The 16,596-nt window shown below is 39.0% G+C and overlaps 1 protein-coding gene across 1 annotated transcript in view; it reads left to right on the top strand.

The window, feature by feature from the left end:
- Positions 1-11,497, top strand: part of FMO3 (flavin containing dimethylaniline monoxygenase 3) — a 32,182-nt gene extending 20,685 nt beyond the window's left edge. The window contains exons 6-9 of the mRNA XM_055324536.1: positions 1,012-1,211; positions 4,515-4,870; positions 7,511-7,583; positions 8,278-11,497. Of these exons, the coding sequence (XP_055180511.1) occupies positions 1,012-1,211; positions 4,515-4,870; positions 7,511-7,583; positions 8,278-8,620 (972 nt within the window). The 3' untranslated portion in view covers positions 8,621-11,497. The remainder of the gene's footprint in view (positions 1-1,011; positions 1,212-4,514; positions 4,871-7,510; positions 7,584-8,277) is intronic.
- Positions 11,498-16,596: the final 5,099 nt, after the last annotated feature.

Below are 16,596 nucleotides of genomic sequence, written 5' to 3'. Positions count from 1 at the left end.
TCCATTAGTTGTATATATGATAAATTAGGGAAAAGAAAATCAATTTCAGAGGCTCTCAACAAGTTGATCCTCTAGTCTCTCCTTTGCTTGGCTTCCCTAAAAAAAAAAAAAAAAAAAAAAAAAAAAAAAAAACCTTGGAAATGGCTTTATATATAAAAATTCTTTTTAAAAAATGCCTAAATACCTCCACTGTTAGGGATTATCATGATAGAAGGGGAGGAAAGGAACACATTCTCCGTGTCAGGCAATGGTGGTCATACTGCATGGTTAGCACACTGCATTACATCTCACACAGATTTGATGTGGCCAGTACTTATTATCTCCATTTTACAAATAAGAGAACTGAATATTTTAGAGAAGTTAAAGGAATTTTCCCCAAAATACATAATTAGTAAGTAACAGAGCCAGGATTTGAGCTTATGATTTTCTGATGCTGAAGTTCTTGCCTTCTTTCAGGATGGGAAAAGGCATTTTAAGTCAAAATGCCTACTTTGGGTCATAATTGCCTGATTGTAAACAAAGGTCATCAGATAAGCACTAAAGGAAATGTGATGAGAATTCAGTTATCAGTCACCTCCAACAGAGAAGATAACAGGATCATTGGTCCTAAGATGTAGACTGGAGTGCAGGAAGTTTATTTGGGACTGCTCTCTGTATGAATACCTTTGAGGCAAGGGAAGAAAGTTACCCTCTACCCTACATTGAAGCTATCCTTCTGAATTGTCCTTCTGAATTGTTCCAAGTTGGGGTGATACATAGGACCTTTATATTCCCACATCAAACAGTCACTGAAGGGAGGGAATCCAGAAAAACAATAAGACTTTGGGTAAGATGCTCCCTTTTCAATGAAGCAACTCTCAAAGAGGGCTAACAGCTGAGGGATGCCTTCGGGCAACACTCCCAGGAGCTGGTGTAATAATTCCATTCCAAAAGTCAGATCTGAGGGACAAACCACCGTACGCACCACAAATGGTCACTACTTTAACGGTTAAATTACTGTTTTTTTTTAAGGTCATCATCAGTTCCAGAAGTGGCTCCTGGGTGATGAGCCGGGTCTGGGATGATGGTTATCCATGGGACATGATGTTCATCACTCGATTTGAAACCTTCCTCAAGAACAGCTTGCCAACAATCATCTCTGACTGGTGGTACATGAAGCAAATGAATGCAAGATTCAAGCATGAGAACTATGGCTTGATGCCTTTAAATGGGTAATACAGAGTTAAATATGATGTTCACACTAACTTTTATTTCAGTGTTAACAACTCACAATGTGTTGTAACTCCCAAACCAATCAAAATAATATTAGTGAAATAATCATGTCTCACATTTCAGAGGATGAAGAACTGCAAAAATTAAGAGTGATTTCCTGTTTCACAATCATCCTTACCAGATTTGTACAGCTGGAAAGTTATATAATACATCATAATTAGGCCCTAGAGCAAAGATAATAATAGTTAACATGTTTTAAGCATTTAGTGTGACTTAGCAAGGCTCTGACATGCATTATCTCATTTTATCCTCACAATGACTATGAAGAGTTTCTATTATAATCCCCATTTTATTTTATTTATTTTTTTAATAAATTAATTTTTATTGGTGTTCGATTTACCAACATACAGAATAACACCCAGTGCTCACCCCGTCAAGTGTCTCCTTCAGTGCCCGTCACCCATTCACTCCCCACCCCCCGCCCTCCTCCCCTTCCACCACCCCTAGTTCATTTCCCAGAGTTAGGAGTCTTTATGTTGTCTCCCTTTCTGATATTTCCCACACATTTCTTCTCCCTTCCCTTATATTCCCTTTCACTATTATTCATATCCCCCAAATGAATGAGAACATACACTGTTTGTCCTCCGATTGACTTACTTCACTCAGCATAATACCCTCCAGTTCCATCCACGTTGAAGCAAATGGTGGGTATATAATCCCCATTTTAAAGATGAGAAAACTGAGGTTCAATGTGGTGAATAATTTTACCAAAGTCCCATAGTTAGAAGGTAAAAGCAATTTTCAAAATAAGCCCAGATCTGGTGACTCCAGAGCCGCTCACTCTTAGCCACCTTGCTCTACTGCTTCTCACTTCATGACAAAGTTCAATTAAGAAAAGCAGGACTGTCCCTGTTCTACACTCTTATCACCCACTCTTAAGGGAGTCCTTAATGCCTACATCTTCAGCCTCCTCCTCATTCTTTTCTATAAAATCCCCTGAGACATATCCTTCAGACACATAAGAAATTACTTTGACAAGGGGTGAAAAATCCAAATTATAAACTGTTTATATCCAAGTTGACTTATTCAACTAATATTTATTTAGCATTTATTATGTGTCAGGTCCTATATTAAGCCCTATGACTATAGTTGTGAACAAAACACACAAAATCCCTCTTTTTCTAAGTTTACTTCTAGTAGTGGGAGATAGACAGGAGACAAATAGCAGAAGATCATATGTTGATATGTACTAGGGAGAAAAGAACAAAGCAGGCAGAGGTAATGAGGAGTGCTGCTAGCATCCCCAGAGGAGGCCTCATTGAAGAGGAGACTTTTAAGTAAATTCCTGAAGGAGCTAAGGAAATAAGCCAGGAGAATGTCCAGGGGAAAGTAACCCAGAGGAAACAGTTAGGACATTGCCTCTTCAGGGCCAAGATTAGCATGTTCAGTGGCCTTCCCTCCCTGGGGAAAAGAGGTCAGGGAGAGAAGCAGGAGATGAAATAAAAAGATATCAAAATGGCCAGATGGGGTTAGGCCTTGTAAGCCATTGTAAGGACTCTTGTTTCTACTTTGAATGTAATGGGCATCTGAGCAAGCCAGGGACAAGACCTAAGTTAATCTGAAGAAATCACTCTGGAGCTGTGGTCATCATTCAGTGTATAGGGGTAGGTTAAGGAAGAAAGTGAAAAGAATAGGTAAAAGGCTATTGTCAAAAACCCAGGTGACAGAGGTTGGTGGCTTGGACTAGGATTATTAGCAGCAAATGCTCAGAAGTGATAAAATATATACCCAGATTTGGGATATATTTTGAAGGTAAACACAAATAGAAGTTTGTTAGATTGGATAACAGATGTGAGAATAAGAAAGGAATCAGCGTCCTCCAGACTTCTGATCTGAGCAAGGATGCAAAGATGGACTTGACAGTTACTGGGATGTGGAAGACCACAGGAGGAGGGAACTTTAGTTTTAAATATATCAAAGTTAGAATGCCAACTAGTCATCATAATAGAAGAATGCTGAGAAACCTAGGGACACACAAGACAGAAGACAGATTGAAACCCTAGGTTAAAAATGTGTATTCACCAGAATATAGGCAGGACTTTAAGAAAAGAAACCAGATGACATCCCTTGAATAGTGAATGTAGATGAAGAATACAAAAGGTCTGAGTGCTGAGTCTGGGGCATGTCCTTGTTCAAAGGTCAGGAGAGGAGGAGAATTTAGCAGGACACACTGAGAATGAATAGTAGGTGGGTAGGAAAGGAATAGAGAGAGAAGTGATAACCTGGAAGCAAAATAAAATAGTGTTTCAAGAAGGAGGAGCCATCAACCATGTCAAACACTGCTGGTCAGTTGAATACAAAGAGAAGTGACGGTGAATCATTGGATCTGGCAGTTTGAGGATCCTGGTGGCCTTGACAAGAGCAGTTTCAAGGTGACAGTGGGGCCAAAAGTCTGATGGCAACAGGTAATTCTCACAGTTGAATCCAGCCTTTTTCCAACCAGGATTGCAGCCCATCTCATTGTCTGGCCCAGTTTCCTCTGAGGTGGACTCTCCCTGTGGCTTTCTCTCTTGGTTGCCATAGTAATCTAGGAGCAAAGCTTTTTTTCTGCAGTGTTATTCACATTCACCCCAAAGTTCATATTTGTCTGTACTCACTAGAGATAAGTGCTGAACAAAAAATCATCCAAAGCTCTCCTTTCCAGATTTTCACTGACCAAAGATTCAAACTGGCCCCCTCCTTCTTCTGGCCTATATAAATCTCTGGCACTCCCTCCCTCACCTGACTTGTGCCTTTGTTTACAGGGGCCTCACACTTCACCCTCTATCCAAGAGCTCACCCAAGATCTTTGTATTATTTTGGTCTCCCAATGACCAGAAGTGGACATAACAGTTATTGTCAATCTGAGGGAGAAAGATGAGGCAAGAGAAATTGAGAAACTTTAATTTGATCAAGGTTCACAGTTAATAAGAACTGAAGAAAAAAATCCAAATACCCAGGTACTCTGATTTAGGATCTTTCCTGATATAACTTTAATGTCTTGGGTGCTGACTCTGGGATATGGAGCTCTGTGGGAGAGAAGAGAAAGATCACAAGAAATAGAGAAATGGTTGGCAAAAGGCAACTCATCTTACTTCACAATACTGCCTTACTTCAGTTTTGTTCTTCAACCATACTGGAGACACTCCATGGAATAAGAAAAAAAGCTTTGGTAGCTTTCTCCTCCCTTATTAATTGATTATTAGTTATTACGGACCAAAAAACCAAAAAGGTAATATTACCATTCTCTATTTTCCTTACAGAACCCTGAGAAAAGAACCTGTGTTTAATGACGAGCTCCCGGCTTGCATTCTGTGTGGCACGGTGTCCATTAAGCCTAATGTGAAAGCATTCACTGAGACTTCAGCCATTTTTGAGGATGGGACAGTGTTTGAGGCCATCGATTGTGTCATTTTTGCAACAGGCTATAGTTATGCCTACCCCTTCCTTGATGAGTCCATCATTAAGAGCAAAAACAATGAGATCACCTTGTTTAAAGGTATTTTCCCTCCTAAATTGGAAAAACCGACCATGGCAGTGATTGGTTTTGTCCAGTCCCTTGGGGCTACCATTCCCACAACTGATCTGCAAGCCCGCTGGGCAGTACAAGTAATAAAAGGTAAGTAAACAAAGAAGATAATTGATGGGGAAGATGGATGCCAATGAGAATGCCTTTGAGTCTTTGTAAAACCAAGAATCCTAATAACAGGGAGGAAATCCTAGGTCCTACCCAGTTTTGAATCTATAATTCTGTATTTTTGGTACTTTTATAAGCAATTAAAAACATCACATAGGATTATCATATGCAATAGTACAGAATATTATTCAAAGAGTATTTTGTGATTTATAATTCCTTAGAGCTATTGACTTTTATTAAACCTAAGAACACTAGAGCTGATGGTCTTAAATGCATGATAATTTTATAAAACTATGTTATATAATTACATATATAGTTAAATAGAATGACATTGCTTCAAAGGTTAATAAGAGAACATGTTTTCAAGCCAGCACCCAGCCAACTTCAAATATTCACAGTCATAGAAAAAAATCATGATTTCTGGAAAGTCAGTGTCATTTCTGCCCTTTTTCCCTGCCATATGTCAAATAAGAATGAACAGTGGAGCATTAGAAGCAGAAAGTATGGGCAGCCCCGGTGGCCCAGTGGTTCAGCAACGCCTTCAGCCCAGGGTGTGATCCTGGACACCTGGGAGGGAGTCCCAAGTCGGGCTCCCTGCATGGAGTCTGCTTCTCCCTCTGCCTGTGTCTCTGTCTCTCTCTCTCTCTCTGTGTGTCTGTTATGAATAAATAAGTAAAATCTTTTAAAAAGTCAAAAAAAAAAAGCAGAAAGTATAGTGCAATAGATGATCAGTCTCTAAGGTAGACAAGTTCCTGTATTAAAAAATAATAACTGCAACAATAAACTTGACTGGGATCAGGCAAGGAAAGCAAGCAGCCTCCTCCAGCAGAAGGTACGAGGATCAGATTCACATTAAGGTTTGAATGCAGTTGTATAAAGATTCAGATCATAAGACTAAAAGTCCATGGTTATAGAACAAAAAGGTGTTAAAGTTCAATGTGCAAAGTTTGGTCCGAGAGGTATAAAACTTCTGGAAAAGGGATCTTAGCAGGCCTACTTCCTCTGAAGCCATATATAAGGCTTCTCGTCCTACCTGACTTGCTGGGATTTAAATGTCCTTTTTCTGTAGGAGGTCAGAACCTGCCACTATGTATACTGAGACATTTTTCATTACCAGGCTATCATGAACATCCTTACAGTTGTGTATATCAATGGATCCCTTTAAATTTCCTTTACTCTTTCCTCCAAGGCAAGAATGTGTTACAGAGTAAATGTTGCACCAGTAGGGCAACAGCCAGGAAGGGGGTGGCATAAAATTCCACTCAGGAAGAAGTAAGCTTAGGCCCAGGGAGACTGTCATTAAAGGGTAGGACACTTACTCCTTTAGGGTAAGTTGTAACCTGGGCTCTGAAGAAAGGAGACAATGTAGAGACCCAATCAATAGAGCACTGATATATGAGTCAAAGACTCAGCCTTAGGGGAAATGGGTGATAAGGCAAATAATCCAATTTGGGGGAACCCCAATACCAGGACAGAAAGGCCAGTTACAGGCAACCCAATGGTGGTAGTTGGTGGGCTTTGAGCATAACCTCTTCCTTCTTGATCTCTCCTTCTGCCCAGGGACAGAACAGGTTCCAAGGTTTGGAACAAGGCCATGCCTACAAAGGCTGTTCAAGTGACCCTGCCTTTAAGGATTGCAGGAACAGAGAGTTAAGCAATCATTGTATGCCTTGAGTAATCAGATCTGGGTGTTCTAGTCTTATTCAATGTGATCCCAAAATTGCCAAAGAAACCACTCTAAATTTCAAGTATCTCTGGGCACGAAATCATGTTTGGGTATGGGTTTCAGAGAAGTCTGTAAACCTATTCCAGAATGAGCCTGAAATCCTGGAGCAGTCCCAACTTGGATCTGGTCTCTTGGGTTTCCCCATGTCCTCAGTGATTTGTGCACAGTCCATATCCTCAGTCTCATCCAGGAAGTGTTAGCTCTTCAGAATAAGCTTGGGGCTTGACTACATTCTATATCTTATGTGTCAGGAACTCCCTTTTCTGACAAAGCAAGATAATTTCCTATGAAGTTTTTTCCCTTAAATCTACAAAGAAGTTGCCACTATACCTCTGGTTATAAACTATAAGATAACATTCTTAAAAATACAGCTGGGAGACTAGAATATAATCCTTAAAACTGATTTTAAATATCTGTTAACTGGTTTAAGAGCAAAGATACAAAGATAAAAAGCCATTTGGTTCCTGGTTTTTAATGGTCACATCTCAATTCTGAGAAGACTAGAAATTACTTGTATGTTTGTCTCAAAATGACCACCTGTTGATCTGCTGAAGATTTTACTTTGTGGGCAGCTGGGTGGCTCAGTGGTTGAGTGTCTGTCTGCCTTTGGCTCCATTTGTGATCCTGGGGTTGTGGGATTGAGTCCCACATCAGGCTCCTCACAGGGAGCCTTCTTCTCCTTCTACCTATGTCTCTGCCTCTCTGTATCTCTTTCGTGAAGAAATGAATAAAATCTTTCAAACAAAATTTTGCTTTGCTAGACAATGACCCCCCAAAAATGGAAATACTAATGTGATACATAACTCATGAATAAGATGGAAAAATTGCAACCTGACCTTTTGCCAGACTTATTTAACTATTATCATGTCTTCCCCACCCCGGCCTTTTTTTTTTAGGAACTTGCACTTTGCCTTCTGTAACAGTGATGATGAATGATATTGATAAAAAAAGGGAGGGCAAGCTCAAATGGTAAGAACGAACACCTTTGTAAAGAGAACCTAGGGTTCCATAGAAAACTCAGAATCTGTGAATACTTGGAACTATTTTAGTCTTAAATGGTTCAGAGTGAGGTCATTAGGGTGACAGCTATGAGCTAAATTCATCTATTCAAAAAGTATTTATGGAGGATTTACTTTGCACCTGACACAGTACTCAGTCCTCCAGGGCTCCTGCAATATATCACAGAAAGAAGACTCAGAAAGGATTGAAAATCAGAGGAGTTTGAGAGTGCATGAATGTGGATTTCTATTTTCCAAACCATAAATCCTCTAAGATACAGAGGATGCCTCCAAACTGATGGCTCTAATAAATATGATTTAGCAAATGAGAATAGTCAGGAAAACAGAGCTCAAGTCCTACCTCTGTCACTAATTAGCTTAGTGGCCATGAATGAACTTCATGAGTAAGAGACAATTTCCACTTGTGAATGGGGATAGAAATACTTTTCTCAGCTGCTGTGCAGTATTGGGGAATGTCCAGATGAGATCAGTGCACAAGCTAACAAAGTGCAGAACGAGTAAGTGAAGTCCCCTTTCCAAGCACAAGGGATTGATGTTGATTCCCTCTGATAAAAAGCTGTAAAGCATTTTCCCTGTTTTTGTTCCTATAGGACATGTACACAGAGCTTTGGTATTCACAATGATGTTTCTTCTCCCACCTCTAGGTTTGGCACCAGCGAGACAGTACAGACGGATTATATTAGTTATATGGATGAACTTGCCTCCTTCATTGGGGCAAAGCCCAATATCCCGTGGTTGTTCCTCACAGATCCCAAATTGGCTGTGGAGGTTTTCTTTGGCCCTTGCAGCCCATACCAATTTAGGCTAGTGGGCCCAGGGAAGTGGCCAGGAGCCAGAAATGCCATCCTGACCCAGTGGGACCGGACCCTGAAACCCATGAAGACAAGAGCTGTTGGGAACCCTCAGAAACCTTGCATGCTTTGCCATTTGGTCAAGCTCTTTGTTCTTCCTGTTCTGTTCATTGCTGTTTTCCTCGCATTGATCTAATTATCATTCCTCACAGGATTCTGAAAGTTACTGATGACACCCAGGATAGAACTCTCCTATTTAAAAAATAAGAATTTCACACCTCCTACTTTCCTATTCAGCAGGCATTCGTCAGTAACACAGTACTACTTCCAGGCTTTCAAGTAAGCCCCTTTAAGAATCAAATCACCACCTAAAGACAGCATTAATCACTTTTCTTTAGGTTCCACTAACATTTCATAATCAGAACTATGCTTTTCACCACTAACCTCAAGCACCTCCTGAAACATTTCGATGTGATTCCTTTTCTCCTTTAATCAAAGTTTGAAATACATGCTTCAAACTTGAACAAAGAGCAAACTCAGCAGAGTAGTTATGATATTCTCCAGCCACTTCTGAAAACCATTTGCAGGAGAATCAAGTAGAGAATTTGGCTTTTAATTCTATTTTTGTTTTATACCAAATCCTCCAGGCAATATGTCCTGATTCCTGGCCAAAAAGTATAGCATGGATGGGGATCCCTGGGTTGCTCAGCAGTTTGGCTCCTGCCTTCAGCCCGGGGTGTGATCCTGGAGACGGTGAACAAGCCCCACATCGGGCTCCCTGCATGGGGCCTGCTTCTCCCTCTGCCTGTGTCTCTGCCTCTTTCTCTCTCTCTCTCTCTCTCTCTCTCTCTCTCTGTCTCTCTCATGAATAAATAAATAAAATCTTAAAAAAAAAAAAGTATAGTATGGAGACCTGGTGTATAATGAAAGTTAACAAGAAGTAACATTAATGGACTGATAAAGGATATAATATTCTTCTCAAACTTATGTAGCCAACACATTCTCTTAATGTCCTATTAATGTCAATCTTTCTCCATACTTAAGACATGAATTATTTTAACTATTTTTGATGTCTTAATTACTTCTTTATTAACAGCGATGATTTTTGATCACTCATTTTTGCTCTCAAGTTTTACTGATAAAATTAAATATATATTTATACATAGATATACAATTTGAACATATGAAGCACAAAAGATCTTTTCACTCCCAATTTCATCTCATCATATCTATATTCGCAATAAGGACACAAAATTCTTACCAGGACTTAAAAAGTGCATAAATCAGGTATTAATAGCACAACCAAATAAAAATTGTTTTGTGCAGTGGCCACAGCTATGCTGATTAGATCCGAAGCTGACCCACATGATCACAGGGTTGCTGACTGCACCCAGTTGGGAGGCAGGAACTTGAATCAGGCTTTTGGCACTTCAGCCTTCTAGATGTTTCAAGCTTCTGGTGCTAAGTAGTTGCTCTTCGCCAAATACTTAGCCAAACTAGTGTGGATATATATATACCAGTCTTCTCATTCCTCTGTTCCTCCCTTTGTCCTTCCTTCCTCTTTATCTTCCTCTTCTTTCTTGTTACTATTCTAACTGCTTTCTCCCTTTTGCCTTCTCTGACTTCTTTATATTCCTTTGTCCCCTTTGTTGTTTCTTTTGCCTTCTCCTTCAGCAGGAATGATCAGTGGTAGACATATTCACTTTGAAGGACTCTTGGATCTTCTGGGATAGAGTCCCAGATGCTACCCTAAGCATCTTTCAAGAAGGGAGCATATTTCCCCAGATGCAACTACCCAGCCAAACTCAGTGCTACTTAATATCCAACCTCACCATTCAGTCCAATCACTGCTCAAATGTCAATTCTATGTAAAAATACAATCCTTTGTCACTTTCTACCTCCTGTCCTTTGTTTTTCCTCATGGTATCTAATATAGTCGCCATGTGTTTGTGAGTGATCTGTCCCCTCACGAGAAATAAGCTCTATGAGAGCAGAAATATTTTGTCCGCGACTATTCCCCCAGGGCTTAGAAGAGTACTTGGCATTTAGTATGCAGCCAGTAAATATTAGCTATTCTTGTTGAAAACAGGCATTATTTAGATTCAATCAAATGTTCCAGATGCACAAAGTGTTAAGTGTAAGGTGATAAGAAACTGTTTTGCTATAAGTGGCTCCTTTAAAATGTAGGTTTTATTATTATCTGGGTAGAGTGAGGCCAACATATCAGAAGATAATTTCCACTGAAGAGATACGTTGCTAATTATTCACAAGCCACACCACAGCACACCAGACAGGGTGTCAGCAGGGTCAGACAGGAAGCCAAGAAAAGGAAAACATGGGCAAGAGGCTTTATTGTTTTTTTGGTGTGGTTTGCAGGTTTTTTTCAGTGAGAAGTAACTGGAGAGGTAGCATAAGCGGGTTTAGGACTAGTTGGTTTGAGTAATTTCAGCAGGGTGTAGGGGTTGCCCTGAGTTGTCTGGTACCTGGAGTGTGAAAGCCAGGGAGCATGAGCTCTAGACTGGTTGCTGTGCTTATGAAAGCCACACTCCTTGGGCCGGGTGAGTTTTTTGCTATTTCTATGGATTAGCTGACCCTGGGAAAGGCAGTCCTGCCACAGCTAGCAAGGCTGCAAGATGTCAAAACATCAAAAATAGAAAATAAAAAGACATGATTAATACAATGGTCAAATCTGCCCTGGGTTGGAGCTGGAGGGGGAGGCAGGAATCAGACCCTAGAGAAGAGAGGAATTACTAAAGTCAAATGACAGGGATTGAAGTGAGGTAGCAAAGCCAACTCACTGGAGCCTACGGTGGTGACAGAGGCCACCAAAGGGCTGGAGTAGTTGTACGACAAGAGTTTGGGAATGTCCTGCTGTCTTCAAGTCTTAAAGCCAGGAGATTTAGTGGAAAACCATCTGCTCTCAAGACAATTAATTAAAAGGTGAACATCTTCCCCAAATTCATTTGGGGAATATAAATAATAGTGAAAGGGAATATAAGGGAAGGGAGAAGAAATGTGTGGGAAATATCAGAAAGGGAGACAGAACATGAAGACTCCTAACTCTGGGAAACGAACTGGGGGTGGTGGAAGGGGAGGAGGGCGGGGGGTGGGGGTGAATGGGTGACGGGCACTGAGGGGGGCACTTGACGGATGAGCACTGGGTGTTATTCTGTATGTTGGTAAATTGAACACCAATAACAAATAAATTTATTAAAAAAATAATAAAAAAATAAACACATTCTTTGTGGGGAAAATAAACAAATAAATAAACAAATAAATAAATAAATAAATAAATGGTGAACATCTAACACTGGCCTTTCATACATGGTTATTGTTATTCCAAGTGGAAGTCTTGAAAAACTATGTTTGAGTATTTTTGTCTATAAAAATTAATTTTCATCTATTTGAATAAAAAAACATAAAGTCCTTTTGTCCAGATCTTTTCCTTGAGTATTTTTAAAATATGTAATTCATTTTCAATTAATTTTGCCTATTCCATAATGCTTAAAAACAAAATATTTGTAATATCTCAAGTAACACCCCTGGAATACTGCATTCTCCCTGCCTTCCAAGTGACCATTTTACTATTATAGTTGCCTACCAAGGCCAGAAAGAAACCTTGGTGACCAAAAAGTTTTGTACTTTAAGAAATATGATAGTAGCTTTTCCTAAATCATGCATACAACATATATTTATGAAGCTTTTTGTGGGCTGGGCCTTGTATTAGGTGATAAACACTTTCCCTGTCTTCACAGAATTTATAACCTAGGAGGTAAGAATAGACATTAACAAATTTATATTTAAATTTACTCCTCTTCAGGTGGCTTACACTTTTTGAGTGATAAAGAGTTGTTATTTATTTTTAGCTATTCTTTTATTTGTCTTCAAAAAATCTGATTCTACAGGCCTGTGCATTATTATGCGATAATCTAGAGATAGCTTTAATCAGATGTGACACTTTATTAAAAAAAAAAGTCTGCTAGCTGTTATTCTCAGCAACAATTGCAGCAACAAGATTGACACTGTTTCATTAATAAAGTCTCTTTGCCAGCATCTTAGATTAGTTCCCCAATCATTAATTGCTAGCCTATTATGGCCAAGCCTCCATGCTAGACACTAGGATGAAAAAGCTGAGTTAGAAATGGTTCTTGTCTTCGAGCTGTTACAGTCTGGAATGTAACAGAGAACTGAAAAATATATAAATTTGCTTTCAGTAAGCAGCAACACTTTCATATAAATCCAGCCTCTGTACTCTCAATTATCTAAGATTTTTAGAAATTGCTAGTACCTATCATTTTAGAGTTTAATTAAAATATTAAAGCTTGATTAATCCCAGAATAATCCTTTGACATGGGTGTATCACAAGATAATTACTATAAGTTTTATTACAAAAATAGGAATTCATAATACTCTAGAGTTACCCTAAAGATACAACTACAAGTTCAAGGTTTTAAGATAAATAACTTATTTTGGTTCTATTATTGTGAACCTGTGACTGCATGTGTTATCTTTGGAGATGACACTCAAAGTATAAATGCAAGACCCTCTAGGAATATTGGGCCATGTGGCTTCCCTGCTTAAGATGTAAGAGGTCAGGGGCCCTTAACACAATTCAGTGCAATGCCCCCTTTTGATAGCAAGTATCTTGTAAAAGTTTTTCTTCTGTGTATACAAAATAATAGAAAGTCCAACTTACCAGCATTGATAAATAATACTAGCTCCATAAAGCCAGCCCTTTGCATTGGTATCCAGAAGGGACTGGGAATGGATAAGAGACTCTAAGTTCCCTTTTATTTTTTATTTTTATTTTTTGAAATTTTGTTCATCCTGGTAATGAGACATCTAAATACAGTTTCTCAAGCCAAACACCCAGGTATAATACTTAATTTTTTTCTTTGCCTCCTGTATGAGTTTGCTAGAGCTGCCATAGCAAAATACCATAGCGTGAGCAACTTAAACAACAGAAATGTATTTTCTCACAATTCTGGAGGCCACAGGCCCAATATGCAGATGCCAGCAGGGTTGTTTTCTTCTGAGGCTTTTCTCTTTGGCTTGTGGATGATTAGTTTTTCCTCCCTATGTCTTCCACAATCCTTCTTCTGTGTGTTCCTCTGTTCAAATTCCCTCTCCCTTAAGGACACCAGTCCTATTGGGTTAGGCCCACCCTAAGACCTCACTTTAATTTAATCATCTCTTTAGAGACCTGATTTACAAATACAGTCACATTCTGGGGTACTGGGGCTTAGAACTTCAACATAAGAAATTGGGGAAGGACACAGTTCAGCCCCTGACACCTCACCACCTGCCTATCCACAGCATCAGCAAATGTTTTGCTTCCCTAGACCTCCACAGCCTCTACCCTGGTCCAGGCACCATTAATTTTCTCCCATGGTTCTAAGAGTCTCCTACATTGTCCCACTGTTTCCATTCCTGCGCCTTCCACTCTCTATACAGCAAGCAGGAGTGATCTTTCTCAAACACGAATGGGATCTTGTCACCAACATACTTCAACCCTTACAATGGTTAATCATTGCAATTAGTATGAAACGCAAGTCCCATCATGACCTATAAGATCCCACTCTACTTTCAACCCCATTTGATACCTTTCTCCTCCATTCCTGTATTTTCATGAGATTGGTCTTCTTTCACACTACATTCATTACCAATTGAGAGCATTTGTTCTGTCTACATAGCTAGCACTTTCTTATATTCAGGTTTTAATTCACATAGAGCGATACCCAAAATGAGATGCCTTCCCTGGCCATACAGTTTACATCAGCAACAACCCTCTTTCAAATCATCCTATTTTGTGTCCTTCTTGGCACTTTTGTTTCTGAAATAATCTTATCCATTTTTTTTACCTGTTTATTTTTTCTCTTTTTTAAAATTTAAATTCAATTAACATTTAGTGTATTATTAGTTTCAGAGGTAGAAGTCAGTGATTCATCAGTCTTACATAACACCCAGTGTTCATTACATCACATGCCCTCCTTAATGCCCATCACCCAGTAACCCCATCCCCCCAATCCCTCCCCTCTAAAAACCCTCAGTTTGTTTTGTTATGGTCTCCTTCTCTGACTTCCTTTTGTTTTATTTTTCTTTCCCTTGATCCTTTGTTTTGTTTCTTAAATTTCACAATTAGTGAGATCATATGATAATAATCTTTCTCTGATTGACTTATTTTGCTTGGTATAATTATCATCCCCTTTCTCACCTGCAACTAGGATCTAAACATAAATAACACCTGTTTTATTCTACACTATATCCTCAGTGCCTTCAATGTGCCTTGTACATAGTGGACACTTAGTGAATACTTATTAAAGTAATCAATAAATTTGCATGTATGTTGACTACACATATTTAATATGCATTCTTTTTTTTTTTAATTTTTATTTATTTATGATAGTCACAGAGAGAGAAAGAGAGAGAGGCAGAGACACAGGCAGAGGGAGAAGCAGACTCCATGCACCGGGAGCCCGATATGGGATTCGATCCCGGGTCTCCAGAATCGCACCCTGGGCCAAAGGCAGGCGCCAAACCGCTGCGCCACCCAGGGATCCCAATATGCATTCTTTTTTTAAAAAAGATTTTATTTATTTATTTATTCATGAGACACAGAGCGAGAGAGAGGCAGAGACACAGGCAGAGGGAGAAGCAGGCTCCATGCAGGGAGCCCGACACAGGACCCGGTCCCGGGACTCCAGGATTGTGCCCTGGGCTGAAGGCAGGCGCCAAACCTCTGAGCCACCCAGGGATCCCCTTTAATATGCATTCTTAAGACATATTAGTTTAAATAAAATTATTCGATATGTTCCTTTTAAAGTAATTTTATTCAGTAAAATAAGTAATATTGTTCATTACTTATCCTCAAATTGTCACATATTTCATTATGTAAAATGATACATCCATTGGGTAATACAATATAAATTTACTTTTATTGCTCTTAAGTATTTTGGTTTCCTTTTATCAAGGAGATTAGTATCAAAATTAACATATCACAACAAATTATGTCAATAATTCATATTAAATCAATAAATCTTATGTGTTTTTAAAAGCACCTTCTTCTAGTATCCAATCTACTATTCTTAAAAAGATATTTAAAACATGTAAAGTGACAGAACAATTTAAAGTCAAATTTGCACTCTCTTTGATACATTCACATTTATATCAGTAATTGGGAATACTGAAAAGACATAAGAAGTTATAGTTTTGAAAAAAAAAACCCTTTTTTATAGTTATTCCAACTGACAATATCACTCATTTTGAAACTATTTGAGGGTTAAAAGCCAACTAATAAAAAGAAGCCCATGTTACTAAGTCATGTGGCAAATCAACTTGCTGCATGACGTTCAGAAGTACATGGGTAACCCTGTTCACTATACTCACCATCTCTAGCAGATAACCTTACTGTTCTCCAAGTGCCTTCATGTTGACCTTACCGTCCCTTTTTCAAGAACAGGATGGAAGCTGGACAGGACATGCCCTCCCGCCCATATTACAGATGAGGAAATACATATACAAAGAAACAGTGGTGTATCTGGAGATCATCCAGTTCTGTGGCACAGTGCAAGCTAATCCTTATGACAAAGTATAGGAGAGAAGCACCTATAATCTGGAAAACCATCTATCCATTAACAGTTTCCTCAGGTTAAGATAATACTATTTAGTACAGGAAATTCTGACTACACTTTCTAATCCTTAGATGGTACCTACATTCAAACTTTTTCCTACAGACTTTTGTTTCTACTGTATTCATAACTCTTTCTCACAGACTCAGTTATCAGTTTAAGTATGGTTGAAGCCCTGAAAATAAATAGGTTGCTAAGTTGGAAATGTTAAGTTGATCAGGATAATTGCCCATTTCTGATTGCCAAAAGGATTAAGCTGTAATACTATAGCCTATGTGGAAATCTATAGCCTCCTTCATGTTGTATAACTGGGCGGGTGTCTGACAACTATAAATTTCAATTCTGGTTGAGTCCAGAATTGATGTGGTATGGTCTGGTATGTAGAAAGCCCAAGAAACTCCCTGACATTAGAAAAATTTATGCTGGTAGTGAGGCTTCACTTTGAAGTCACCAGCTTTCCTTTTGGCTTTTGTGCTCCTTAGAATATTTTCTGTGTCACTCAAATATCCACTACATTCATATTTCTTCTGTTTTCAATTAATCT

This window comes from Nyctereutes procyonoides, unplaced genomic scaffold, assembly GCF_905146905.1.
Source record: "Nyctereutes procyonoides isolate TBG_1078 unplaced genomic scaffold, NYPRO_anot_genome, whole genome shotgun sequence".
Taxonomy (NCBI): domain Eukaryota; kingdom Metazoa; phylum Chordata; class Mammalia; order Carnivora; family Canidae; genus Nyctereutes; species Nyctereutes procyonoides.
This window is presented reverse-complemented; position numbering and strand designations above follow the sequence as displayed.